This window comes from Trichoderma atroviride, chromosome 1, assembly GCF_020647795.1.
Source record: "Trichoderma atroviride chromosome 1, complete sequence".
Lineage (NCBI taxonomy): Eukaryota > Fungi > Ascomycota > Sordariomycetes > Hypocreales > Hypocreaceae > Trichoderma > Trichoderma atroviride.
Window position 1 is genome coordinate 3,184,341 of NC_089400.1, and position 26,124 is coordinate 3,210,464.

The 26,124-nt window shown below is 50.4% G+C and overlaps 14 protein-coding genes across 15 annotated transcripts; 7 read left to right on the top strand and 7 right to left on the bottom strand.

Annotated features, from left to right (window-relative positions):
• Positions 1 to 57: 57 nt before the first annotated feature.
• TrAtP1_001146 (mitochondrial 54S ribosomal protein uL22m) lies at positions 58 to 1,013 on the bottom strand (the record flags this gene model as incomplete). Its single annotated transcript, XM_014086278.2, has 2 exons — positions 58 to 197; positions 284 to 1,013. The coding sequence occupies 2 exons, from the start codon at positions 1,011 to 1,013 to the stop codon at positions 58 to 60; spliced, it is 870 nt and encodes a 289-aa protein (XP_013941753.2).
• Positions 1,014 to 1,581: 568 nt separating this feature from the next.
• On the top strand, positions 1,582 to 2,017 carry TrAtP1_001147 (uncharacterized protein; the record flags this gene model as incomplete). The annotated part of the gene is made up of 4 exons (XM_014086277.2): positions 1,582 to 1,605; positions 1,704 to 1,746; positions 1,826 to 1,856; positions 1,924 to 2,017. 4 exons carry the CDS (start codon positions 1,582 to 1,584, stop codon positions 2,015 to 2,017), a joined length of 192 nt encoding a protein of 63 aa, XP_013941752.1.
• Positions 2,018 to 2,663: 646 nt separating this feature from the next.
• Positions 2,664 to 3,216, bottom strand: TrAtP1_001148 (uncharacterized protein; the record flags this gene model as incomplete). Its single annotated transcript, XM_014086276.2, has 2 exons — positions 2,664 to 2,823; positions 2,990 to 3,216. 2 exons carry the CDS (start codon positions 3,214 to 3,216, stop codon positions 2,664 to 2,666), a joined length of 387 nt encoding a protein of 128 aa, XP_013941751.1.
• A 54-nt stretch (positions 3,217 to 3,270) lies between these two features.
• On the top strand, positions 3,271 to 4,321 carry TrAtP1_001149 (uncharacterized protein; the record flags this gene model as incomplete). Its single annotated transcript, XM_014086275.2, has 2 exons — positions 3,271 to 3,327; positions 3,692 to 4,321. 2 exons carry the CDS (start codon positions 3,271 to 3,273, stop codon positions 4,319 to 4,321), a joined length of 687 nt encoding a protein of 228 aa, XP_013941750.2.
• A 91-nt stretch (positions 4,322 to 4,412) lies between these two features.
• TrAtP1_001150 (uncharacterized protein) lies at positions 4,413 to 7,519 on the bottom strand. The gene is made up of 2 exons (XM_066110870.1): positions 5,871 to 7,519; positions 4,413 to 5,809 (listed from the first exon to the last, which is right to left on the bottom strand). The coding sequence occupies exons 1-2, from the start codon at positions 6,179 to 6,181 to the stop codon at positions 4,822 to 4,824; spliced, it is 1,299 nt and encodes a 432-aa protein (XP_065966943.1). The 5' UTR covers positions 6,182 to 7,519; the 3' UTR covers positions 4,413 to 4,821.
• Positions 7,520 to 8,262: 743 nt separating this feature from the next.
• On the bottom strand, positions 8,263 to 9,081 carry TrAtP1_001151 (uncharacterized protein; the record flags this gene model as incomplete). Its single annotated transcript, XM_014086273.1, has 1 exon — positions 8,263 to 9,081. One exon carries the CDS (start codon positions 9,079 to 9,081, stop codon positions 8,263 to 8,265), a length of 819 nt encoding a protein of 272 aa, XP_013941748.1.
• A 568-nt stretch (positions 9,082 to 9,649) lies between these two features.
• TrAtP1_001152 (uncharacterized protein) lies at positions 9,650 to 11,664 on the bottom strand. Its single transcript, XM_014085238.2, has 4 exons — positions 11,452 to 11,664; positions 11,343 to 11,376; positions 11,080 to 11,228; positions 9,650 to 10,984 (listed from the first exon to the last, which is right to left on the bottom strand). Exons 1-4 carry the CDS (start codon positions 11,528 to 11,530, stop codon positions 9,930 to 9,932), a joined length of 1,317 nt encoding a protein of 438 aa, XP_013940713.1. The 5' UTR covers positions 11,531 to 11,664; the 3' UTR covers positions 9,650 to 9,929.
• A 590-nt stretch (positions 11,665 to 12,254) lies between these two features.
• TrAtP1_001153 (uncharacterized protein) lies at positions 12,255 to 15,596 on the top strand. Of its 2 annotated transcripts, XM_066110871.1 has the most exons (3): positions 12,255 to 12,921; positions 13,003 to 13,027; positions 13,113 to 15,596. In XM_066110871.1, the coding sequence occupies exons 1-3, from the start codon at positions 12,755 to 12,757 to the stop codon at positions 15,339 to 15,341; spliced, it is 2,421 nt and encodes an 806-aa protein (XP_065966944.1). In that variant the 5' UTR covers positions 12,255 to 12,754; the 3' UTR covers positions 15,342 to 15,596. The 2 variants fall into 2 exon arrangements, with proteins under 2 accessions (XP_065966944.1, XP_013941747.2); XM_014086272.2 differs by having other exon boundaries at positions 13,003 to 15,596.
• A 176-nt stretch (positions 15,597 to 15,772) lies between these two features.
• On the top strand, positions 15,773 to 17,997 carry TrAtP1_001154 (uncharacterized protein). Its single transcript, XM_014086271.2, has 2 exons — positions 15,773 to 15,996; positions 16,057 to 17,997. Exons 1-2 carry the CDS (start codon positions 15,870 to 15,872, stop codon positions 17,856 to 17,858), a joined length of 1,929 nt encoding a protein of 642 aa, XP_013941746.1. The 5' UTR covers positions 15,773 to 15,869; the 3' UTR covers positions 17,859 to 17,997.
• Positions 17,998 to 19,132: 1,135 nt separating this feature from the next.
• On the top strand, positions 19,133 to 20,601 carry TrAtP1_001155 (uncharacterized protein; the record flags this gene model as incomplete). The annotated part of the gene is made up of 2 exons (XM_066110872.1): positions 19,133 to 20,273; positions 20,345 to 20,601. Exons 1-2 carry the CDS (start codon positions 19,508 to 19,510, stop codon positions 20,599 to 20,601), a joined length of 1,023 nt encoding a protein of 340 aa, XP_065966945.1. The 5' UTR covers positions 19,133 to 19,507.
• A 626-nt stretch (positions 20,602 to 21,227) lies between these two features.
• On the bottom strand, positions 21,228 to 21,837 carry TrAtP1_001156 (uncharacterized protein; the record flags this gene model as incomplete). Its single annotated transcript, XM_014086270.2, has 3 exons — positions 21,228 to 21,349; positions 21,416 to 21,543; positions 21,659 to 21,837. 3 exons carry the CDS (start codon positions 21,835 to 21,837, stop codon positions 21,228 to 21,230), a joined length of 429 nt encoding a protein of 142 aa, XP_013941745.1.
• A 365-nt stretch (positions 21,838 to 22,202) lies between these two features.
• TrAtP1_001157 (uncharacterized protein) lies at positions 22,203 to 23,398 on the top strand. The gene is made up of 4 exons (XM_014086269.2): positions 22,203 to 22,515; positions 22,606 to 22,703; positions 22,762 to 22,887; positions 22,956 to 23,398. Coding segments are annotated over exons 2-4 (471 nt in total). The 5' UTR covers positions 22,203 to 22,515; positions 22,606 to 22,701; the 3' UTR covers positions 23,299 to 23,398.
• On the bottom strand, positions 23,399 to 24,568 carry TrAtP1_001158 (uncharacterized protein). The gene is made up of 2 exons (XM_014085038.2): positions 24,100 to 24,568; positions 23,399 to 24,036 (listed from the first exon to the last, which is right to left on the bottom strand). The coding sequence occupies exons 1-2, from the start codon at positions 24,388 to 24,390 to the stop codon at positions 23,476 to 23,478; spliced, it is 852 nt and encodes a 283-aa protein (XP_013940513.2). The 5' UTR covers positions 24,391 to 24,568; the 3' UTR covers positions 23,399 to 23,475.
• Positions 24,569 to 24,893: 325 nt separating this feature from the next.
• Positions 24,894 to 26,095, top strand: TrAtP1_001159 (uncharacterized protein; the record flags this gene model as incomplete). Its single annotated transcript, XM_014086268.2, has 3 exons — positions 24,894 to 25,074; positions 25,141 to 25,420; positions 25,504 to 26,095. The coding sequence occupies 3 exons, from the start codon at positions 24,894 to 24,896 to the stop codon at positions 26,093 to 26,095; spliced, it is 1,053 nt and encodes a 350-aa protein (XP_013941743.1).
• Positions 26,096 to 26,124: the final 29 nt, after the last annotated feature.

The following is a 26,124-nucleotide window of genomic DNA, read 5'->3' on the forward strand; positions in this document are numbered from 1 at the left end:
TATTGCTGGGTGAAATTTAAACAGATTTGCTTCCGACTCCAACCAACCCGGGCGTCTCTACCATGAATAATATGGTCTCTGGCCGTGTACTTTGCGGTTTGGTAGATGAACCCAAGGGCCATTTTGTGCCTCCTTCGCCTTCTGCTCTTCGTATTCTCTAATTCTGGTCTTTTCTTCCTTTAGGATGACCGTAAAGCCTAAGCACGCGCACAGAGGTTAGCATGTTGAACGAGCCCATTGGATAATTTGGTTAGTGGAACAACATGGGTGTAGGGTATCTTACTGGTACTTGGGTGTTGGATGATACCCATTCTTCCACGGCCTTTGTAGTCCAGCTCCTTTCCACGCCAGGGCCCTCGCCCAACCCATGACTGCGCAACGTATAAACGTGTCGGATCCGCAATCTCAATCCACTTGCCATCCTTGGTTTGAACTTTTCGAGGCTTGTCTAAAAGGTCACCGTTGACCTTGCCGAGACCCATGCCACGTTGGACAACAGCCATGTCTCGAGCCTCCTCTAGGTGATATTTGACCTCCGCCGCAAACTTCTTTTTTGACCACTGCATTTGCTGAATAGCTTCGTCGACTGGTTTGCCGGCAATCTGGCGCGCCAACATGACCAGCTTCTTGACGCTTGTCGGCATAAACTCGCTCTTGTGACGCAGCTCCCGCTCCGTCATCTTGATCCTCTCTTCCCTAGTCAGCTCTCCATTTCGTCGAACCAGTTGAATGACCTTTTTCCGCTGCCACCGAATGCGACTCCGGGCATCTGGATCGACCACCATCGCCAAACTCTCCTTTGTCCTTTCTTCTGATGCCGGGGCGGCAGGTGTTTCAGATGCCGGCTTCGCGGCTTCGATTTCGTCCTGGAAAATGTTGTCCTCCACTCCACCTCGCATGTTTCTCTGAAGGAACTGTTGTCGTTTCTTGGGGTCGTCCAGTTCGGAGGCTACTGGATCTTGACCTTTGTCTCCAGAGTCTTTGGCGCCAGATTTACCCCAGCCCTTGAACATGTTGATTGACCATTTGTTGCGGCGTTGAACTAGCACGCCAGTACTTCCGTGAGAAACATTTTTTCCCGGTGTCAGCAAAGAAGCTGAGGGAGATTGGCCTACATTCAGATCGCATGTTAGCCAGCGTATATCGACTGATACGTGATTGTTTCTTGTTTCTCTCTTTCATTTTTAGGCAATATCTTACTTGGCAGGGCCAGCCGCCGAGTGGCTAGCCGTAAACTCATCGTCACAGCGGTGCAGGGGCGGGCAGACAGAAACTCAGCTTGCCGATTCAAAGCCCATTGAAGAGAATCTGCATCTAGCAGTTCTTCAATTCCTCCGAGACCAAAGTTAGCCCACTAATTGCTAGCATCTAGCCCAAGAGACACTTTTTCCTGCGCCCGATGATCCGCCGAACGAGCGGCATTGTGCCATCACGTGATTGCCTCTTTAGCGGGATTAACATCAGACCATACCATCGCTTGATCCGTACCAGATTCTACCTTTCCGCTATACAGAATCCACCAAACAGCCAAACAAACGCATCTCGAGGCTCCGGAAAAGCTTGGAAAGCTCTCAATTCAAAATGGCCATCGCTCCGATCACTGGCGTACGTCTACACCCCGGCCAATGACGCATCCAGTGCAGTGAAATTGCTGCCAGCGCTGCTGCAAAGATGCTTGGGGCTGGCTAACACACAGGATGCAGATACTGCGACGACAGCTCATCCTTGACCTCGGCATCGGTCTCGGTAAATAATACCCTGCGAATATCTGCAAAGCTGTAATACAGCTAGGACGACTTGGAGCAATTTACTTACGACTCATTAGGAGCTGGATTTATCATGGGAAACTGGTTCTGGTACGATCTCGAATGAGGAAGAATTTGTCAGAAGTTGCAAGACGGGATTGTCTAACGATGGGAACAGGTACGGCTACCACATGCCCCGAACCAACGGCCGAGACGATTACTACGCCAAGAAGGAGGCCAGCCGAGCCGCCGAGCGAACCCAGGCGCAATAGAGTGATGCTCTATTTAGAGGGGTAAAGGGAGAGGGATGCGACATGGACCATTGATGGTCAAATAGAAGTCAAAATACGATGTCAATAGTGTGCTTCCTTGGCTGTCATTACATGGCTGCTGAGTGTATATCATAGTGAGCAGCTGCAGCTAGGTGAATTTCTACTTAGACCAAGTCTCGGGGCGATCCGATATCTCTTGTCTTATGTGATGTGACGTATTTATTAGGATGCCGTATCACCTTCTGGAAATTCTACTAATACCGAGGGCTCCTCCCTTGTCCAATAGTTGTAGAATCCTAATCTGCGTGAAACAGTATCCCTTTTGCTCCCGAGATATCTAGACCACGTTCCGTAGACATGTCAATGTTCGCCGCTACTATGATGAAGAGGACGCAGACATTACGTTCACCCCAGAGCTTCACAGCCAACCTTGATGACCATATCCTGTAGGACAGCCGCCAGTCTATTGAGTCTCATCATTCGCTTGCTAAATCAAATGCTATTTTATACAACGTTAAGATGAGAACCGGCGTGAAGCTCCTTAGAAGTATGCTCAGCGCGGTATAAGTAGCACTGAGATCTCTTTAGCTAGAGAGCTTGTAGCTAATTCGTCATTTATAATTTGCAATAAAGAAAAGCTGCAGCATCACGGCGATGCCTCGTCTGGATCATGCCAGTTCGACGACCATTGATGCGGCTTTGGCGGGTCTCTGGAATTGGTTCCTTCTAAGCCGCCATCTGCTTTGGCCCTTTCCTTTTCCCACGCCGTTGTTTCCACGGTGAATGTGCCTTTTTTGTCTTTACACCTGAGGCAGCTGTTAGTTATCACAGAGCTAGATGAGAAAGTTTCGATAAAAGAGAGTCTTGATAGTTTCAATTGAAGTGTCGTAAATAACAGCAATGGCGGGGTGATGTGTTAGCGATGTGGTGGGGGTAAGATGGCAAACTCGGGACTTTTTTTTCCTCCATTACCTGCGAAATAGCCGATCTACAGCATAGCATCGGACCGGACTGTCGCGCGACAACGGCCGCTCAACCTCGCACTTGTACTGCAGCATCTGCAAAAGCTCGCAGGCCGACAAGTCAATCTTGCGAGACACGCTGCCCGCGCCCTCGACTTTGCGGCGCCGCCCCGACGCATCCTGCTGGATCCGCTCTGGCAGCTCCGAGGCGGGAAATGAGCGGCACGGCGGCGTCATCTTTTTCGCAGCCCACGCGTCTTGCGATTTTCACTGCTTGAAGCAAGTCGGGCGATGGAGTCTATGGGTGGGCAGCTGCTGAGGGCTGTTGAGGAGGCTGATTTGGAGGAGGTGAGTTTGCGATTGTAGACCCCTTGCTTGCGCACGTTGTTGTAAGAAGTTGAGTTTTGGTTGGAAATGAAAAATGCTGGGACCATGTTATGGGAGCTGCGCAAATCACCGCCAAGACGCCACCAGATTTGGAAATGTATCTTTTTGGCCATGTTTTGAATTCCAAGAGAGCTCTTTTCCATGATGGAAAAAATACAATAAAAAAGAAACAAGGAAACGAAAAGCCAGCTCTGTTTCGCACACTTGCAGCGACGAGACTCGCAGCAGACTTTGATAGATATCTCCTTCATGTGCTCTCAGTACCTAGACCTGTGTAAACAAACTGCAAGCTCGAAACTAATACCGAGCCATGACATGCTTCTAGATACTTGATAGTCTTCGCGCAGCTCTTCCCATTCAGACAGCTCAGACAGGCGGAACCGGCACCAGACGCATCAAAACCACACACCTGGATGACCTCGACCAAGTCGCTGCTCGGCAGTTTCGAGCCACCCAGGCGCCCACGATATCCATCTCCGGCCGAAGCCTCCCATTAGTATACAAGATAATATCAACGCTCGTCTCGCCGCCTCACTCCCTGGCTCTCTTTGTCCTTGACTTCGACGGCCGCTTCGACGCCACTCGCCTCACATGCGCCGAGCAAGACCTTCAGCACGTCTACGTTCACCAGCCGCCATACAGCGAAGGGTCCAACACCAACGCCGAGCACATCCGATCACTCATCGCAGATGCCGAGCGCTTCATGGTCTACGAAGACGACTCGGCGGCGTCTCGCACGCGTGAATGGTGGGGTACGATTGTTCTGGGCGGGCTGGGAGCAGGAGATTTGGTTGCTGGGTGGAAAGGCTGGCTTCACGTTGATCGTGATAATGTGGCAGAGTATTCTCTGAGGGTGACGTTGGAGGACGCTTTTGAGAGACGCTCTGATAGGCAGGAAGTCGTTGATAGAACTGGATGGGCAGCAACATCACAGTGGGGGGGGATTTACTTTTGAGGAATGATGCTACTCATTACACAACCTATGCAGTCACGATTTGTGGATAGCAGTGATCATGAAGATTTCACGACGGTATTGCGCAGCAGTTATAAGAATGAAGTAATCTATACTTTGATGTGAAAGACTACTAGGTATCTAGACCATGTCTAATATCTTGTTTATGATGATGTCTAAACAATATTCTGTAAAACGCTTGGGGTATATAAACAGGTTCCACCAGGTTTACCTGGCTAAAAAGGAATGCGTAGCAAAAGAAAGAAAAGAGAAAGAAAGAGTAGATAGAGAGAAAGAGAAAAGAAGAAGAAAAGTGATCAGCGAGTTGCTAGGCTTCGCTTTGAGAAAAAGTAGTGAAAGATAAGAAGAAAAGAAAGAAAAGAAAAGAAAAGAAAAGAAATCTCAGTCGTGTCGCATCAAAGTCAGTATAGTCAATTTTTGTTTCCAACTCCAAATACTCCGTCCCATGATGTCTTTCAAACGTTCAAGTCTGCTGTCACAGCTTATACAGAGATGAGCATGTCCTCATCCAAGACAGCCACATCATTCTGAGTATACTTTGGCTCGTCAACCATGCTTTGCTTGAGCGATGAAGTAACCTTCTTGCGCATCTCGCGCTGGAGCCCGTGATTTACGGCATCAAGCACGTTGGTCACCGTAGCGCGAGGCTTGTACGCCGGCTCTGTGCCCTCTTGGTATACGCCAGTCTTCACCAAGATGCTGTACCAGTCATTCTTGGCAACATTGTTGATGGCATTGGTGCCGCGGATGTCACTTTCCGGCGTGTCGCCAACAAAGTAGACCGTCTGCGGAGGACCGGAAATGCCATGCTCGGTGCTTCGCCACGTTTGCATCAACCGCTCAGCAAACTCAAAGGTAGAGACCTGGGGCTTGCCAAAGGCGTGAGTGTGCAGCTTGCCCTTGCCTTCTGTGAGATCCTTAAAGGTAATTTCAAACATGCGTCTGAGCGCGCCCATGCCAAGACGGACATGCTCGTGAGCAGCAGACCAAACAACATCGTTGTGAGAGAAGTAAAATGGAGGGCCCTGGTCGAAAGTCTCGCTGCGGGTTCCAAGCCGTCCGCCTTGGGACATGGCCACATCGAGCATGATCTGAATGTCACCGGCCCAGTCGCGAGAATCAGCGAATACAAAGACGGCATCGATGACAACGTCGTCAAAGTCTCGCTCACGAGAGTTCTTGAGCTCTTCGGGCGTCAGCTTTCGGAATGGTGTTGTGGCAGCGTTGTGCTTGATGATGTCTCCAGGGGTGACGACATCTTTGAAGCCGTATCCTTCGGCGACGAGACGGCATTTCTCGCCCTCGCCTCCAATAACGAGAACTGTCTTATACTTTTCGGCCATTTCCCTCATGGGGGTATGTCCGCAAATGAACTGGCCGGGCTTGACTTCTCGCTGAAGCTGGCCCGATAGATCTCGGCAACGCTCTTCTTCAGTCTTGCCGCCGCCATTGGTAAGGAAGATGTGAGGACTAGGCAAGTTGCATGTTAGTTGAGGTAAGAAGTAAGAGGGTACAACAGAAATCGGCTTACATTTTCATTCCATACTCATTTTCTCCATCGAGGACTCTCATGGCCTCAATGGCTTCAGGGATGGGGTTGCCGCCCCGGACGAGCACGCCGTCGATATCAAATGCAAATACAAAAGAATCGGCAACGGCGCCCGAATCATCAGGGGAGATGGGAGTGGGGATGCTGCAGACACTATCTCTGGAGCTGACCGATGCCAGTTCTGGGGAGCTAGGTAGCGAATCTGAATCTGCTACTCTGATGTCGAGGTCCTTCTTAACTGTGGCAACGTGCTGGTAGAACTCGGTCTGCTGTTCCTTACTTAGAGATGCCATGATGAAGGATGTGGTGGATGTATTTTGTAGAAGATGGGAATTCGAAGTGATTTTTGGGGGGGAATGGCGTGTATTGAGTGCCAAAGCAGAGTCGAAAGGGTACTTTGAGTAGCTGATGTTCTTGTGGGCTTGATGATTCTACCGTCCAGAACGGTGAGCGTATCTGGGCTCTTTATAGATGTCGTCCTCCTCTTTCTCGCACCTCTTGCTGCCACCCCTCCAGTACCTCCAGCATGTCTCGACATTTCGACATGGTTCCACTCGAAACCCGCCATAGCACCCTCGAGTCATTTTCTCTCCATCTCTCCAGGTTTTTCGCTCGCATTTCGTCAAAAACTGTGGAATGCTGCGATATGTCTCCAATTGTTTATCCACCGCCTGGTTCCACACACGTCAAAATTGCGGGCTGCGATATCGAGAGGTGACGGCGCTGTGGAGATGGCGCGCGTAGCAACTACGTAGCCAGGCTCAAGAGGGCTGAAGAGGCTTGCGGTCTGAAGTGAGGCTTGCAAGGGGAGCTAGCCCAGGAACAAAGAGCCTCAGGATAGTGGTGCTGTAGCGAAATGGCGGGCACCTTGAGATGTGATTCGTGATAGGAGTACTACTTGCAAGATTATAGGGATCAGGCAAGGGCGTACGTCATAACCGCTGCACTCAATGTTACACGTTTTCATCGCAGTATCATAACTCTATTTCTTCTCTTGCGCAACGTTCAATTTTTGCCCTTATCATTGCTACACGTGGAATCAATGGCCAATGGCCCTGTCTTAGTCGCGGATCCTTGCCACTTACGTCGAAACCGCCAAAAGCGAATGGCGCCCCAAGTGGCAAGCGCCATGAAAACATGGAACGCAGATTTGCAATCGCGTTGCCATTAACTGGAAAGCGGCGCTCCCCTCGGAGTCACTCATGTCATTCAGCGGCATTTTATGGGCGAATGATAACGAGTGGCCGATAAGGGGGCAGCTTGCCAACTGGCGCTGAGGTGAGGTAAAACCGGCGATCTCATGTGAAGAGGCGCCGAGAATCCCTGGTTTGTATGACTACGTGGTGGGAGGGAAAGGCATATTACTGGCCTAGAGAGAAGAGAAAAATTTTACGGATGGAAAATAGAACAAAGGGACAAGCGAAGTCGGTGTAAGAGATTGAAACAGATCACCTACATCGTAGATCTGAGTGATATCTCGAAATAGGATGGCTTGTTTACAGGGTAAGGAACAGGCCGTGAAAGCTGCTGCTTCGAGCGTATACTGTACGAGTCAAGCACTATTCGATTATCTCATCCAAGTATCGAGAGTATCTGGGGAAATTCTGGGTGCCGCGTGGAGTCGAAACAAGGAGTATCTGTATTAAACTTTGCGGCGTGGGGAGCGTCTCAGGTGCTGGCGAGACGGTAGAGCAGATGTTCTACAAGTACAACCAAAGAGTACCTTCACCGTACTCGGCACATGTCAAAACGAGCGTCGATGGTAGGTATGGACGGCGGTTCCACGGTGACGTCAAAACCGCTCCTGTGAGTGCTCAGCGTCGGGTCCGAGGCGGGACTGCGGATCTGGGACCCGGATATCTGCGGACAGGGGAGCAATAGGCGGCAAGCTGAGCGTTGTCAGCACTGTAAATGCCAAGGCAAGGCAGTATTACAAAGTCTCTGAGGTTCTACAGTATGTAAAGTGCACAGTGAGCGACGCTGCCTGCATACGCGGTGAGCCGTCACCGTTTGCTGTCACCGTTGCGGGCTTCTGCAGCAGGTTTGGTGGGAACTCGCAACACCACGCTCCATAATGACATAGCTGTGCCCCGTACTGCTTCTGCTTCTGTATTTTCACGCCTTGCCTTGATTCGTTACTCGCTATTCGTTATCTATTACGTTACGTCTTTTTTTTTCTTTTCTTTTTTTTTTCATCCCTTTCTTTTTCTGGTTTTTTTCTGTCGAGATTGTTAAGATTTTGCGTAGATAGATCAACACATGTATGGGATATGGAACCACACGCTCTTGAATAGCCTGACAACGCCCTCGTATCTTTCGCCATCCCCAAATGCTCACCAAAGACACACCAAACACACGTATACAGCATCATTACTTATTGCAAGTTGACAAAAAGCCCACCGTCCACCAGCAGCTGTGCCCCCGTCACATAGCCGCTCAACTCCTCGCACGCCAAAAAGATGGCCGGACCCGCCATATCCGCCGGCTCGCCTGTTCGCCCGAGAGGGATCCTGCCCTCCATGTAGTTCCGCTTGGCGTCATCAGCCAGATCCTCCTCGTTCAGCTGCGTGCGAATCGTCCCGGGCAGCAAGGCGTTGCAGCGGATGCCGTATTTGCCCAGAGCCACCGCCGTGCTCTGCATCAGACTCGTCACGCCGGCCTTTGTTGGCGTGTAATGCGTCTGCAAGCCTCCGCCCACCAGCGCTGAGATGGAGGACATGCCAATGATGCTGCCTCCCGAGGGGCTTTGATTCAGTGCCATTTGCCGGGCTGCTGCTTGTGTAATGTAAAAGGCGCCGTCGACGTTTGTCCTAAACGTTGTTTCGAGGAGATCCGGCGACAAGGTAAGGAAGTCGGCAAAGGTGCAGACTCCGGCGTTGGAGACGCAGATGTCGAGACGGCGAGCGTCGCCAGAATGCTCAACGGCAGCAGCTACTAGCCTCGCCGCTGTTTCAATTTCACGAACATCCCCTGCCTGATGAGCAAGACGGCCGGCTTCAGGGTCCTTTGCTAGGATGGCTCTGGCTTCGGCTATGAGTGAGTCTAGGTGCACCTGGTCCTTTTCTAGGCCGAGGTGATTGACAACGACATTGCACCCTTGGCCAAGATACCCGAGACAGATGGCTCGCCCGATACCAGTAGTGCCGCCTGTTATGATGGCGGTTTTGCCCGCCAAAAGCCCCTTGAGCGGCATAGTGGTGACACCTGTAACGATCGGGAGTTTGATATAAACAACGCCCAGAGAATGAAACTCGGCGTTGTTGGACAAGCCCACCACTAGTCGTATATATTTACTTCTTCCAAATTATCTTCCAAAGTGGCGTAGAATGTGCCGTGTGAAGCCACAGGGTCCAGTAGAAGGCGTCTACTGTTTCGTTCCAGCTTGTATGAGCCAATGCGGGGCAGAGTCAGAGAGGACTGGAGTTGTCTGATCTAGTTGCGCGTGCAAGGACGGGTTGATTTTCTTTGTTCCGGCAGTAAACCAAGCTTTCTCGTCTATTGTATCGCGATGTTCTTGCAAAGGCTCTATAAACTCACGAAATCCGTTTCCTGCGGTGGAAATCAATCCGAGCTCTCGGGAGCCTTTAGGGCGAGTGAACCCCTCTGCGGCGCCAACTACGCAGCCACCGTTTCGATGGCCCACAATACGGTGGGATGGCGACTATCGTGAGTTCTGGGTCTGCTGTATAGCGGGTCGCTGCGCTCTGGGGCTACCGTAAAAACCCTTCACGATGCTCTCAGATCGAGGGGAGTGAGCGCAGAAAGCTACAACCCTCGAATCGGTGGGTCACGATCTTTTCTGGAACTCATCCCCCAGAGCTTCTCCAGGTTTTAGCACAAGGCAATTTTATGGAGCATCTCTGTCTTACTGCATATGAGATTTACAATTTTCTTTTCTTGTCTTTGAATGGACTATCGTGATGAATTCTGCAGTGGTTATGTTATGCTGTTCGTTGCTTCATACAGTATATTCTTCTCGTAACTGATATCAGACTAATTTGTTCAATTTTTGCCTCCCAATTTTTTTCTTCTCTCATCCGTTCATGCTGTTGCTGCATGGTTACCATTGCCGTTGGCTACTTTGTCCTTGTCCTCGCCGTTGGTAGGTGTCAAGGTAGGCTGCTGCACAGGCGGAGGGCTAAGAAGATAATTTGAGGGGATCAGTTTGGAGCGTGCGGCATTGTTGATCGTCAAACCAAATCCAGGCTTATCCAGATCGCTCGTTAGGAGATAACCCTTGGTGGGAATAGGTTCGTCTATGAACAGGTCGCCAAAGACCGGCAGCACGCTCTTGCCATCAGCAGAGTTGGCGAGGTATTCTTGAAATGGAGTGTTTGGTTGCGAAATGACAAAGTGGTAGCTGTAAGGACCACTCGCATGCGGAACCACAGGAATATCGTATGCTGCGGCCATGGCTGACACTTTCAGCAGCTCTGTCATGCCGCCCAGCCACATGACATCTGGCTGAATGATGTCAAGATTGCGACCCTCGATGAGTTTGCGGAACCCGTAGCGAGAGTATTCGTGTTCACCCGTGGTGAATTTGACAGTCGGATGCGCGCGCTTGATTTGCTCAAAGCCATCTGTGTCATCGGGAGACAAACACTCTTCCCACCAGTTAATGTTGAAGTCGGAACACGCCTTGACCAGCTCAATGGTGTATGAGACGTTGAGGCTCATATAACAGTCAACCATGATGGGGAAATCCGGCCCCACGGACTCGCGATGCTTGCGCAAAAACTCTACATTTTTACGCAGGCCCTCGTGGCCTTCCTCTGGGCAAAAGGGAAGAGGCACTTTGGCGCCCCAAAATCCCATATCTCTGGCCGCTGTTGGCTCGGGTCCTGTGCAATAAAAGTTGAGGCGCTCCTTGGTAGCTCCGCCAATTAATCGATAGACAGGCTCGTTCCTGACCTTGCCTAACAGATCCCAAAGTGCAAGGTCAATGACAGAAATGACGGCAATAGGGAGTCCCTTGCGGCCATAGAACATGGAAGCACGATACATCTGCTCAAAGAGCAGGTTCGTATTTCGTGGATCAGCCCCAACTAAGAATCGCTCAAAGTGCTGATGAACCAGCCAGCAAGCGGGAGGACCTATGGAATGAGTTAGAACCATTGAAAAGAGTAGAGCAATATCATGACTTTCAGTTGTGAAGAGGTTCAGCTACAAGTTGGACAGGAATACTTACCGCCGAATCCAGTTGCAAAACCCACTGTTCCATCAGACGCCTCAATCTCGACCAAGAATGATCCGAGGACGTTGATGCCCCAGCTGGTTCGCGATTTGCGATACTGCGACCATTGTGAAGCTGGCGTAGAAATGTCGCTATCGACAAGCCTGTGTGAGAGAAGAGAACATTCAAGTCAGTTTTTGACAGTTTCAAGGTACAAATATATACAGTGGTAGCTCAGCTGCCAGGAGTACTGGCTGTGCGAAGAGGGCATCACTCACCAGTGGCCGCCCTTGACGTTGTGGTAATCACCGCCTATTTGGCACGGTTAGTATTACTTGTCAGCGAGTTTTGCTTAAACAGGCCATAATTGGACGGATCAAAGCATACCAGAACCGACGCCGCCAATGACGTAGGATCGTATGGCTTTGATCGTAGGAAACTGCCGAACTGAGAGTGAGCTATGCATGATGGATATTGGCTAAATGGGCCGAATGGGTTGGAACAGCGGGAGAAGAAGAGAAGAGAAAGATGGTAAATTTAATTTGTACGAGTCCTTCCCCGGCGACAATTCGAGCTGCGGGCAACTCTGTACATTTCAACCGTGTGGGGTGTTGTTGTTGAGGGATCGGACCTAAATGACCCGAAGGCCGCTTTGCTGAGGTGTAGAGCTTCACATGTTTGAATCAGGGCCCTGAGATGTGATGGGTAGCGAGATTCGGGGTCTCGAGTCATTTGTTTGGTTTTTTATTATCCGGAAGAGTCAGAAACACAACGCAAAGCTTACCCAATGCTGCTATAGGCGAAGATCGCTCTATTGTCAAATCTGAGGATGTACATGAGGTTTCATCATGTTAGTGCTTGAATGGAAAATCCCGGCGGGTAATAAATGCCCCAGCACTCAAGTTTCAAAAGAGACTCCATTGGATCTGCTGTTAGTTAACGCGAGCTAAAATACTACCGGCAATCAGTCTGGATAGCAGTAGCTGTCTACGTTTATTAGAGGCGAAGTGATTTCGTGCATGAAGCTCTGAGATTGGACAGGTACCGAGGCTATAGGGCTATAAACAGGTACCGGCGTTCATCTGGGAATAAGAACACCATCAATTATCTGGCTGAATGCATCCTGCCGGCCCAGCGTTCGTCAACTATCCGCCTGAAGTACCTGTAAAGTAACCGGACGGGGCTTTCCTCTTTTCAACCGCCCATCTCCCCATCTCCTCACTTCTCCAGCAGTTCGCCGGCTGCCGCTCCCCATGTGGATGCCGCTGGTCTCCTTGTAGCAGCCGCTGCAGTGGCCAGATCCCGGCTCTCGTCAGCCCCGGCGCCACCAATAAGCTGCCCCCAGCTCCAGCTCCAGCTCTGCCGCGGCCTGGCTGCTGCGCTGCTCCCAGACAGTCAGACAGGTAGACAGGCCCAACTCCCAGCTCCGCATCGTCGCTATCTTTCAGGTTATCATTGACCCGGCCTGCCAACAACCTCCCGCTGGCCTTTGTCCCGAGAGAACACGTGCGCCCTCTCCGGATTCTCTCGCTGCTCGCCGCTCACCGGTCGCCGCCCGTCTGCTGTTCGTGGCCCCGCTGGCTGTCGCGTCCAATCACCGGAGCTGCGTCGGAGCGTCAATCCACCGAGAAAGGCTTCCTTCGTTCGTTGTGCGAGGTGAAACGGGCTTGTGCTGCGAGGCTAAGGCGCCATGCGCAGCGGTAGCGAAGATAACAAACGCCCATCGCCGCTGTCTTCTGCCTCTGTGCCCGATCGCCAGCCTGCTGAGCCCGATAGTGATGACCAGAGCATTGACAATGACCCTGACCCCGACTCGGCCACTCAGTCGGCCAAGCGCAAGAGGCCCATCTCTGTCTCGTACGTTGCTCTCAAGTCCTAGCCTGCCTGCCTACCTGTCTGTCTGTCTATCCACTACTTATGCTGACGACTTTTGCGCAGATGTGAATTGTGCAAGCAGCGCAAGGTAACATTGTCTTCACATGCTGTCATTTCTGCGCTACTCTCTATCTTTGCAACTCCTAACATGTCTTTTTCCCTGCTGTTTCTAGGTGAAATGTGACCGTGGCCAGCCTTCGTGTGGTTGGTGTAAGCGCCATGGACAAACATGCGAGTACAAGGAGCGAAAGCCTCCCGGGCTGCGGGCGGGTTTTGGGAGGTTCCTCGAGAATCGGAGCCGAGAAATGGAGCTGAGGCTTGACAAGATGGAGGAGATACTGCGGCAGCACTCCGAACTGCTCCAGACTTCACCGCTGCCGTCTCTCCGCCCAGAAAACTCCGAGTCCGGTGGGCAAGCTGGGCGACAAAATCTCGCGAGCGACCATGATACCCAGAGCGAGAATAGCCATACCTTGGGCTCATCAAAGCTGTATCATCAGGCTTCGCACTTGAGCAACAATGTGCTCTACAATTCTCAGCCGACCAACGGCCCTCCTGCGCCCACCTCTACGGAGCAGGGTCCCAACGAATTCCATGGCCGAGCGCCTTCAGCCGGCAACGTTTCAACACAGCCAAATATCGGCCTGCCGACAGCCACACCTACATCGGGTGCCGCTCTCCCCTCGTCCGACGCCGACGACCTCCCGCCGTATAATCTCGTATACAACCTCGTGGATTTGTATTTCAAGCACATCAACACCTGGTGTCCAATTCTGCACCGAAGAACCACTCTAGATAGCTTATTTGGCATCTCCGATCTCCAAGAGTCAGACAGGGTCCTGCTTCATGCGATAGTCGCCACTACGATGCGATTCTCTAGCGATCCTAGGCTTACTGAAGAGCGGCGACAGCACTATCACCGCATATCTAAGCAGAAAGTATTGCTCTACGGCATGGAAAACTCGTCCGTCAAGTCACTTTTAGCGCTGCTCATCCTGGCTCTTGATATATGTGGCAGCAGCAATGGCCCTCCCGGATGGAACATAATGGCTCTCATCACCAGGTCGGTAGTGCAGCTGGGATTATCTGTCGAGACCAATTCCTTCAGCGTGGCTCCTCACTATTCGTCGATATACACTCTGAGGGCCATGATTCTCCCCGAGCCGAAAGATTTTATAGAAGAGGAGTCACGTAGAAGGCTGTTCTGGATGATCTATTTGCTCGATAGATATGCAACTATTGCTACGGCCTTTGAATTTGCGTTAGCCGATACGGAGATTGACCGAATGCTCCCCTGTCGGGATGACCTGTGGATGGAGAATCAAAAAGTAGAAACGCGATGGTTTGTCACGGGTACTCAAAGTTACGATGAGACGCATCAACATCCCGTCGGGAGGCCTGAGAATCTGGGAGCTTTCGCATACTACATCGAGATCCTTGGAATATTGTCAAAAATCCACAAGTTTCTAAAACAACCAGTTGACATCGGTCGTCTAACTGATGTAGAAAAGTGGCAGCTCCGTTACAAAGAGCTTGACAAGGAGCTGACGTCTTGGAACTTTGCCCTACCTGGCGAGTTTGGAAACATGAACAAAGTTTTCCAGCCAGGCAGCAGAAATCTAAACTGCAACTGGGTCATGCTCCATGCGACGTATCACACAGCGGTTATTCGACTACATTCCTCGGCAGCCTATCCAACAACTAGATCGGCAATCTTCACACCGTCATTTAGTGCGGCGCAGAGATGTCACGGTGCTGTGGAAAATATATCTGCTTTGGGCGACTTTGTCGTGAACAACGGCTTCCTCCCTAAGCTGGGTCCACCGTTTGCCTTCACCATATGGGTTGCTGCGCGAGTGCTTTTGGTTCATGGTTCTACTGTTGAACATAAACTGTCGCCCCAAATTTCCTTCTTTGTCGATATACTCCGCGAAATGGGGCGGTATTGGCCGGTAGCCGCTGGATACTCGAGGTTGCTGCAGCGAGTACTGGACGAGCATCGAGACAGCGAAAGACAAGGTGGCGGAGTCACGCCGAGCTCAGTCAAAATTTTGGCCGACATGCGCAGGACGGCGTTTGATTTGGATTTTTTGATATCACGACAGCCCCGGCATGGTGCACAGGGTCTTGGTCACTTGGGAAGCGCAACACCCTCAAGGACGCCGGGACCGAATGAGTTGGAGTATTTGGACGTCTTCAACTTCTTCAATGTCCCACGAATTCCATTTAGCGGGGATAATGTTTCTGGTGCCACTGAAGGCTTAATACCAAACCCTGACATGTCTTCGGCAAACACAAACATGGACCACCCGCAGTACCAGCCGAATGAGTTCAACATCACCAATTTTATGATTGATGCGAGTAGCGACTGGCTTTTTAAAACGGATGGGTCGAGTTTTTAGCAGATATTGACGAAATATCTAATCAGATTTTCCCATGGAAACAAATGAATTTTGAAGATGATTCTTGATAACTTTTTCTTCTAATTTTTTTGCTTTTTTGTTCCTTCTAGCACACTGAAAATCGAGAGGAATGATACCAAGAATTGCTCAGTTGGAGCTGAGCTTTCTGTCGCATATTTAGATTTATAGGATAATACCGATTGTAGTATATATTCTGATGCCTCTTGAGTGCTAAAAGATGTAGCATTTCTTAATTGAGCCCTGTATTAATGTTAAAATCACCAGTTAAAAAAGGCATCGTGTTTGGAATAGGCACTCGTGCACTGTAGTATGTATACGATTACATAATCAGTAGATAAGATAAGATGCAATTCCACGCCAATCAGGGTGTCACCGCCCGGCAGTATTCTTTAAAAAAAAAAAAAAAAAGATCCTAGCGAGCGACGATAAAGTGTCTAGCTAGAATTTGAGTCTTGCGATTAGTCGACATCAATTCTGCATATTACAACAGCGAATATTTCGATCAAAATGGCTACCAAGGCCCCCGCGTTCGTAAATAAGAGAAAGGATGTCTCAGGCGGTAAAGAAAAATTTGACGGCAAGAGCAAGAAGCCTCGATTGGAGGATAAATCGAATGGCAAGCCGTCTGGATCAGGTATGCTTTATTTCGATTCATGACGATGATGCATTGATGCTTACCGAATCACAATAATAGAGCAAACCTCCCGCGAGTCTCATGCGAAGCAAAAACAGCTTGCTCTAGAGCGAAAAGCTGCCAAGCCCCTCGCTGATGAAGTTCAGCGAACCAAGAAGATCTGGGAACGACTGCGCATCAAGTCCCAGGTTCCCAAAGACGAGCGACAGAAGCTTGTGGCGGAATTATATGGCATCATCACAGGCCGCGTCCGAGACTTTGTCCTGAAGCATGACGCAGTCCGAGCAGTTCAAACAGCCATCAAATATTCCACCCCGGAGCAGCGGAAACAAATTGCTTTGGAGCTCCAAGGCACCTATACGCAACTTGCCGAGGGACGGTATGCCAAATTCCTTATCGGAAAGCTTCTGGTCCACAACGACGATGAGATTCGCGATATCATTATACCCAACTTCTACGGCAAAGTTCGAAAGCTCATCAATCACTCCGAAGCCTCGTGGATTCTGGATGATGTTTACCGGACGGTCGCCACAAAGGAGCAGAAGGCTCTTCTACTACGCGAATGGTACGGACCAGAGTTTGCCATTAAGGAATTGACAAAGGATATCAAGGCCACTTCCGACTTGAAACAAATCCTTGAAGATGAGCCAGCCAAACGAGGACCAGTTATGAAGAGCCTGTTGGAGCTCATCAACACACTTGTTCAAAAGAAAATGACCGGCTTCACGATGCTACATGATGCCATGCTACAATACTTTACAAATACACAGCCAGGAACTGAGGAGTTCAATGAGTTTGTAGAGCTGGTCAAGGGCGATGAGACCAGCGATTTGCTCAAGAACCTTGCATTCACGCGCTCCGGTGCAAAGCTCGCCTGCCTTCTGTTCGCATACGGTACAGCCAAAGATCGCAAGACGCTACTAAAAGCGTACAAGGACACTATCCAGCTGATGTCTGGAGATCAATACGGCCACATTGTCATCCTCACAGCCTTTGATGTCATTGATGACACCAAGCTGACTTCGAAAACTATTTTCCCAGAGCTCTTGGGAGAGAAGGAGGAGGAGATGGCTCAGAATGTTGTGGCGGCTGCCAACAATGCTAATGCCAGAATTACCCTTCTCTACCTCCTCGAAGGGTTTTCCAGGTCGCTGTTCCCGGCCAGCCACGCTTATGATTTGGAGGTGCTTAAGGAGATTCATGAGATCCGCAAGACCACAAGCAAGAAGGAAGATGAGAGCAGACGCAAAGAGCTTGCTGCGCTGATATCGCCATCCTTGATAGCCGCAATTGAGGCATCGCCTTCTGACCTCACAGCTTCCCCATTTGGTAGCCAGTTTGTCGCGGATGTCTTCCTTTCCGGAATCGGAGAGAAGCAGAAAGCGCTCGAAGCGCTCGCCCAGTCTGTCAGCGGCAGCCCGAAGCAAGAGCCAGCAGAAGACGAGATCGCTACCCGGCCACACATTGCCAACACACCTTTTGGTGGACGAATGCTCAAGTCTCTTATTCAAGGTGGCCGATTCGACAAGGCTGCTGGCAAGGTGAAGCTGATTGACCCGCCATTGGGCTTTTCCAATATTCTGTACCCTGTCATTAAGGACTCCATCATGGACTGGGCTACTGGGCCGAGTTCATTCGTTGTGGTAGCATTGCTCGAGAGCGAAGAGTTTACCAGCGCGGACGAGCTGAAGAAGACGCTGAAGAAGAACAAGAAGCTGCTGCAAAAGGCGGCTGAGGAACCCACTGCAGAGCAAAAGGCCGCAAAGGAGGCGGCGGAAGGCAGTGAGACTGCGAAGAAGGGCAAGAAGACGGAGGCTCCTGTGGGCAACAAGGGTAGCAAGCTGCTATTAGAGAAGCTGTGAAATGGATAATGTCACATCTCGGCCCAGTTTTTAGTTTTCGTTTTTCTCCAATTGCAGCAGCATAATTTAGTGATTTTACAAGTGTTTATAGTACTTCTGGATAGAAAACTTTCAATGTATAAAATTTCTTTTTTCAAAACGCTCTGGAACCTACTTTAACATGCCTCTCTTGTGTTCGCGAGGTTTTAGTCACAGCTGTTAGCAACCAATGTGCCGTGGAATGGACACATACATCCAACAACAGCAAGGAAGTACAAGGACAGGCCGAAGCGAATCCGTGAGCTGGACGTTTCACAGCAGTTATAGAGAGAAGAGGCAGTCATAACTCGGCTGGCTTGCGTTCAAAAACCTGCGAGCAGCCGAATTGTTTGGGCCCCTTGTCGTCGCGGAAAGTTTTAGGTGGGTATGTCAAGAAGCAACCAACAAAACAGTTACACAGAGAGGTTCATGGAGGTTGGTCAATGAAGCAGAGGGCGCAGAGATGGGATCGCGAACTGGTCCGAGTTGTCGATGCGGTATGCCCCGAAATGCATGCACCTGGCACTTTTTAGGGCTGGGGGCGATGCTCATGATGCTCATGATGCTGGGAGTGGGTGGATGGGGTGGTAGCATTTCGGTGAGCGCGATGGGGAGATGGCTCGAAATAGGTATGATGAATGTATGAATGTATGTATATGTAGAGGTATGCTGCGTTTTATCGAGGCGTTTGGCAAATATAGCAGTCGTTACACTGCGCCACAGGAACATAATTCAGGAAACGAGGCGACTTGGTGAGAGCTCACCCCTGGCAGAGGCCCCCAATCAGTCTGATGTGGTAACTTGCAAAGACGGGGATTTTCGCGGAGTGATTTGGAGTCCTTCTTCTATTTTTCTTAAAAGGATCAGACCTGTGACAGCACTTCAGGCACTGCTCCGGTATAATACGACCAGTCGTTGTTTGTACTTTTTTTTCCCCTCTGGTTTGCTCTGCGGGTGATTGTTGTTGCACACTCAGGACCAACACTTATTCTGGGCTTCGGGCTTTCGATCTTGTATTGACGTCGACGTTTTTTCTTTTCTTTTTACTCGTTTCATTTTCTAAACTTTGTCAACCCGAGTCTGCATCTGCTTGGCTGTTCTGGAGACCTTTGATGGGCTGTGCGAATCTCATGCATCTCTGCCATTACAGCATTTGAGTACACTGCATTTGTCAGTCCAACCTGCTATCTACTAGTAGGTACTATATCTAGTATCCAGCCTTGCATCACAGCATATCAGAATTCATTTATTTCTCTCCATTTTCCTTTCTTGGTCTCTGTTACTCCCACTTATTACCTCTTCCTCCGCAGCTGCTGCCCGCTGTGATACACACACACACAGACAGCTTGGGGGCAGAAAAAAAAAAACTGACTCCAGCTTCAGACAAACGCCGGGCCTCGAATGTGTCCGAGAGGCTGCCGAGAGCCTCTGAAAATCGGCAGCCCAACTTCTGCAGGCTGCCGCCAGCTGGTGTGCGGACCAACCTGCTTTCTGCATCTGCCCTAAAGCCATTGTTTGCAAAACAGGGAAGACGAAGCCAAAGAAGAGAGCAGAATCATCCTTCTTTTTTCTCTTTTTCAAATTATTTGCCAAACAAAGGCTTCACCACCGTGTTTCCGTTCTTGTTCGTCATGGTTTCCAACAGGCCTTCAGCTGCGGATGAAGAGGACGGCTGTTCGAAAGGCACGGCGTTTTACTCCTGCGAGGCCAACAATTTTAGGGGATGCTGCTCCGTGGATCCCTGTGGCCTGAGTTCCTGTCCTGACACATTTGGATCTTTCAAAGACCCCAAAGATTCCAAAGATGTCGACAAGAGCGACGACAGTTCAAAGCCCATCGTCTCCATGACTGATGAGGCTACACCCACGCCGACAACCTTGCCACGGTCAACGGCAACTTCAAAAGAATCTGCAGTGATGACAGACTCGGGCATCACTCACACAATCCCAAACAACTCGATAGTCACGATAATAAGACACACAACTATTGTCACGGGTCGGCCATCAGTGACCACATCATCCAGCTCAGATCCCATCTCAGCAGCCAGTGGAACGCCAATAACAGAATCAGCGTCCCCAACGTCCGAGGGAACAGCATTTCCTTCGTCCACAGGCGCCAGAAACGCCGCAACCTCTCCCGCAAACTCGGGAGCGAGCCCACTCTCACCGGGGGCCATTGTCGGAATCGCCGTCGGCGGCGTCGCCCTCATCGCCCTCATCGTCGTCACAGTGCTTACGCTGCGGCGTCGCAAGAAGCAACGCAGATCCGAAGCCGATTTTGATCCCCATCAAGACACCGGTCGGGATGATGTAGTCGAAGAAAAGCATTTCCCCCATCCTGTGTCGGCCCATACCACAAGCACTCAGGGGAGCAGTGATCCCTTTGCCCCGTTTGGAGGTAAGTTTTGATTCGCAGTGGCCCATAAAGACGGGTCATTCAGCTGTTCTCACTAACAAAACGAACCTTAGGCCGAGCAGATAAGCCTGAAGATCCGTATTCTCCAGCTAGCGGCGCCTTTGAGATGGATGGAAGCAGCGCTGCCCCGATAGAGCTGCCCGCCATGAGCGTCTCAGGCCCAAGCACAAACACTCCTAAACTATCTCGGCTTGAGCCCGTTCAGGAAGTCACCACTATGGACCCTCGTGCTAACCTTACGTCGGTGCCGATAGATGATGGCAAACCAGTGTATGTCAATCACTGGGATCAGTACAAGAACCTAGGATAAACATAGGAGAAGACCAGATAGGTGTGAAGAGGAAGATTGAAGAAACGGCATCTCGGCAATACTGATTCCCGAAAAGATGCGATAGGCAATGCATTCTGTGCCCATTTCCATCGCATGTCGATTTCCAGCAACTGTGCTTCATAATACTATGAGAGCAGGAACAACACGGAGAGGGAGGAAATTGGTATGAATGATTTTTAAATGATATCCTTTTCATAATCACCTCTGCGAGATAGCACGGTCGCGCATATAACTTGTCTAGCCGACATAATATAATCAAAGTCGTTCCCACAGATTATCAAGGGGTATTTGGTAGCTGCCCTACCGTATTTTATAAATGTCCGCGTTGCAAACCAAAATTTTATGACCCTTGCCCCAAGCGCCCAAGAAACAGTAGAAAAAAAAAAAAAGGCAGAATAAATGTTGTTTAAAAAAGGAAAAAGAAAAAAAAAAGGCGAGTATGATGCGAACAGCTTGCAGCCTTGATCCCTCTGAATCCATCCGTCTTTGCGTAACCGAACATCAGCAGTCTAGTAATCTCGATTCTCCATGGAGCAATGTATCAACAATCGTCGCAGCTATATATCCAGAAGAAGAGACGAGCGCAACGCAACATCTCTTGAGCATTATCGGTTCTGAAGCTTCGAAATCTCATCGAGTAGGTCTTGTAGGTCTTCGTCCTTGATCTTGTCCGCAAGAGATGGAATCAGAGTCTTGGCTTCATCAGCGTTTTCACAGCAGAGCGATCCTGATAGGGAAGAAAAACAGCATTAGCACTTCCGTTTCTGAATTGCAAGTATTGGAGGCGAGCTACCAAGTTGTGCGCGCTCAAACTTGGCCAGGTCCTTGTGAGCACTGAGCAGACGCTCCACAGCCTCGACGTTCTCCTTCTGCGTGAACCGCGCAAAGTGATCCAGATAGTTGAGAGTTTGGTTCAGCATCCTATAATCAAGGTCATAATTTTACGGTTAGCCATCCGTCGTAGAGAGCGTCCCATTTTCCGGTTGGCCTCCTCTTGCGTTTTCTAATCCTCCCCAGCAAACAGGAATTCACATACTCCGTCTCGTTGACATTCTTGCGATCGTTTCGGCGCTTCGCAACCAGCGCATTGAGAACCAGCGCGGCTTCTGAAAGCGTGAGAGTATCGACATGCTGAAACTCGCCCAGGTTCAGCGACGCAGAGGCTTCCTCGTTGCCTGGCGGAGGTGGCTTCGGGCGTGATGTGCGATTTGACATGATTGCTGTTGATATGCTGCGTTTATCCTCCCCCTTTCTTCCTTCCTCTGAATCGTTTATGAAATGCACGTAAAGACAGACAGCAGCGCGGGGCGTGGATAAGGGGGACGCAGTTATGCTGCTGATTTAAAAAGATTGAGCAATTGGTTTGCAAGACGAAGCTGAAAGTCAGCAAAATGCGGCTTGGACCATTGACTTGCTTAGAGTTCGACGGGAGACGCTCGCAAGGGCTCCCGCAAAACGCCAAAGCGGCTTAGCGGCATTATCCCCAAGCGCGTTCTAGTAGTGCCTTAATAGGACTAGTGCGACTGCTGCTTGTATTTCTCTCTCCGTACTCCGTGCTATTGCAACCACCGCCTGGCTTTATCATCGCCATGAAGGGCCCTTATCAAAGCATAAAGGGTCCAGCTGTTTGAGTCGCTCGTATCAGACTATATATACGGCATTTTCAAATTGACAAGCTGCGCATTTTCTCGAATTTTACCCTGAAAATTACACGAGCATTTCTTGACAGCTCGTTGATACTAGCGTAAAAGCAGCGACGCTTAATTACGCCGGCCGCGGCCTTTCCATCCCCGTCGCATGAAGGTGGCTTCAAGATAGCATAACCTCGCAAAGACGGTATACAGAGACATCCTGTGAGAAGACATAAGAAATAAAGTCAAATTAAAACCCAAGGTATGCTTCCAACGTCTGCATATCGGCGCAGATGCGAATACAAGCCTGCATTCTCACATATGAGAGCCTTAAACTCACTCGCCATCTTAGGTTCATGGTCTCCCCTCGATGGACCGATGAGCCTGCAAGGGCCGTATAGAATACAACATTCTGACTCATATACATCTTCACAATTTAATCTCCAACATGTATGAATCCTTCCTCTGGTTCTGTGGGCAGAATCTGGCTGACCCAGCTCAAACACAGGACTGTCTTCTCTCTAGTAATCATCAACAAGGCTGGCGGTCTGGTTTACAACAAGACCTTCCACGAAGGCGGCCTCAACAAAATCAGCACTAATGACTTCCTCGTATTAGCAGGCACTTTCCATGGGTAAGACCAACAGTCCCTTCTCCAACGCTCAAGACCCGATTCATATGCTTACTTACTCCCGACTCTAGAGTCCATGCCATCACTGCGCGCCTGAACCCCATCAAGCCAGTAGCACAGCCGCCTGCTCCTGGCTCAACTGAAATGCCGAGCCGTCCAGAGCCTTCATCTGGGTTGGAAGTCATGGAAACAGAAAACTTCCGTTTGCAGTGCTTCAACACCTTGACAGGCACCAAATTCTTGCTCTTCACTGAAACTACACAAACCAACGTGGACGTCACCATCAAGAGGATATACGACTTGTACGCCGATTATGTCATGAAGAATCCCTTTTACTCTTTGGAAATGCCTGTACGGTGCGACATTTTCGACCGAAAACTACTGTCATACATTAGAGAAATTAATAACCGATAAGAACAAGGGCGTGGCTGGGATCAGCAGGTATAGAATGGGAGGTATCATGATCAGAGTTAGAATTCCATATTAAGTCCTCAAATGAATCGCGATTAAAATATCTAGCGTTCTCCTCTAAGGTTCCATTGATTATTTAGTTATACACCCTCTATCGTGGCATTGTAACTAAGGTGCGTATTAAGAAGTATCCATCGTGTCGTCCTTGTCCTTGCTCGCGCCACCACCACTGCCGCTGCCGCTGGCTTCGTTCTCTTCCTTGACACTATCCAGAGATGCCTTCTTTGCCGCCTCCTCTTCCTCCTTCGCCAGCTTCTCTTGTCTGGCCTTTTCTTCTTCCATACTCATGCGTAGAGCGAGGGCCAGCTCAGGTTCTAGCGCGGGGTCAAATCCAAACTCAAATTCGTCATTGCCGCCCATGCCACCGCCTCCTGATCCAGCTCCCTCGCCGAGCATGATGGGCGTCGAGATGAGCTGGTCACTTAGCAGTTTGCTGCTAGGTGGGATGACCACCAGGTGTGAGCCCTCGTTGCCCTTGACGGCATCGTTGAATGCCTGGAGTTTCTTCTGCGTGGCGTCATCCTCGAGATCACCAAAGATAACAAAGTCGACAGAAATATTGCCCTTCTTCATCTTCTTGGCTAGCTGTACAAGCTCCTTCTCTTGGTCTTCGACGGGGGAGCAAACAAATGCTATTATTCGTTGGCGCTGGGATCGGTTCTGTCGGTGCTTGAGGGCGAGCTATTGGGGTCCAGTCAGCTCAACAGGCCATCACCAAGCATGCACAAACCAGGAGTACCATACCGTTGCAATCTGAATGCCTGTCTTTAGGTGAGACGATCCACCAATCTTCTTCTTTGTCCTGTGCAGGCCCTCCAAGATCTTGCCCTGCTCTGTGGTGAGGGTGACGAGCACCTCTGGTCCTTTTCCGCCCATGCTCATCAGGCCGACGGATGATTCCGGGTTTCCCTGAGTGATAGTCTGGAACAGCACATTCACGGCGTCAACCTGTGCGTCGAATCGAGTGGGCTGGTAATCTCCATTTCTGCTGCTCTCGCTGCTGTCCACAACCACCATCACAGCCTCGAGAACCATTGTAGCTGCTGATACGGGCACCGAGCCACTAAATTGTTTGTATAGCGGTGTTGAATGGGAGATGAAGATCTAGAGATTGCTTTTGTTGTTGGAGAGAAGGCGATTAAGATTGAAGGTCAAGTAAAGGTGGGTGTGGACTGTCAGGTTCAATTCGACAATTCGGCTTGTTGGAGCTTCGAGATGTCGTAAGGCGGGTTCAGCCTGGTATGCATGCAGAAACGCTATGACAGCAGGTAGCGGTACTTGGAATAGCCGACATTGGCCCCTGTAACTGCTCCAAATTAGGTACCGTTACCCTTTTGCTGACTGGGCTATTCTATGGGCCAGGCTGCATGAATCTGCTTACATAAGTCGCAGCTCGCCGTTAGTTTGTTTACTTTGATGGCTGTTGCGCATCAGTGATGCACGCATTTGCTTCCCTTCATGCACCTTGCGACTTCTGCTCTCCTCCCTCCACCCAAGCCCTGTCAACAAGGCGCAAAAATCATCCATAGTCAGACATCATGGCTCCCACGCGAAACAAAAAGAAGGGCTCCACTGAGTCGAGCTCCTCGCAACAGAAGAGCGCGACTTACAGCAGCTCAGGCAGCCCTTCAACACCACAGCGAAGTCCAATTCAGAAGAAGAGGACGGGAATCACCATGCAGCAGAAACAAGCCTTGATCGAGAACCTGCGACTCGAAAGTACGCGGTTTCGCCATCTCATGAACATACGGCGTGCTAACATTTTGTCTCTTCTTTCTTTTCTAGTTACTGAGCGAGCCCGCAGGTTACGCGCTCAATACCATCTCCAAGCGCAAGGCCTCAGGTCACGAGTCGAAATACGCCTCAACCGAATTCCTACAGCACTGAGAAGGGCAACCATGGGTGAACTGCTGCTCAAATACGCAGAACAAGCACAACGAGCACCTACTCCTCGGCCGTTGCCAGTTCCTGTCAAGGATTTGCCGTTGCCGCCGAGTCCTCAAAAGCCTAGCCACCAGACCACTCGCGCGCCACAGGTTGTGGGACGCGCCCAGAAGCGGTTGAGGTGAATTACGCCTGAAAACGCTTTGTGCCTTTTTTTTTCATTTTTTTTCATTTCTTCATTCTCTATAAACTAACCGATACCAGCGATGAAATTACTAGGGATAAGGAGAATGAGAATGTTGGCGAGAATCCTAAGAAGAAAGCTCGCGGCGGCGATGCTGGCGTAGTCCGCCCAGCACAGGTCTTATCGCCTACGTCGTCCAACTCGCGGTTGGCGAACCGCAGTCGTGCGACTTCTCCTACCAAGTCGTACTTGTATAAGGCCAGCTCTCCTTTGAAAGGGGGGAGCCCAGCTCGGCCTACAGCTGCGGCTGCTGGTGCTGGTGCGCGTGCTGGAGGACTGAGAAAGGTTACCACAACATCAAACTCAAGCGCCAGCTCGGCTACTCCGACAGCGCGAACAAAGCGCACAGCTACAACCGCGCCCAAAGGCCCTCTATCTAGGCCTGGGACACGAACGACGCGCAGAGCTAGTGACGTTGACGAGTCGAGTGACGGAAGCGCGAACACCGTGCTCCGAAAGGCTGCAGGGATGGCAAATACCGCTGCCGCGCGAAAAGCTGCCCCTGGTAGCGCTAAAAAGGTTGCTTCGCGCGGAGTAGCGAAATCTACGGCGAAGGCTGCATCCGCTGGATCAACTGCCACTACTGGGAGGACACTAAGAAAGAGAACCTGAAGGGCTTCGTCAGTTTCTGGGAAGCTTTG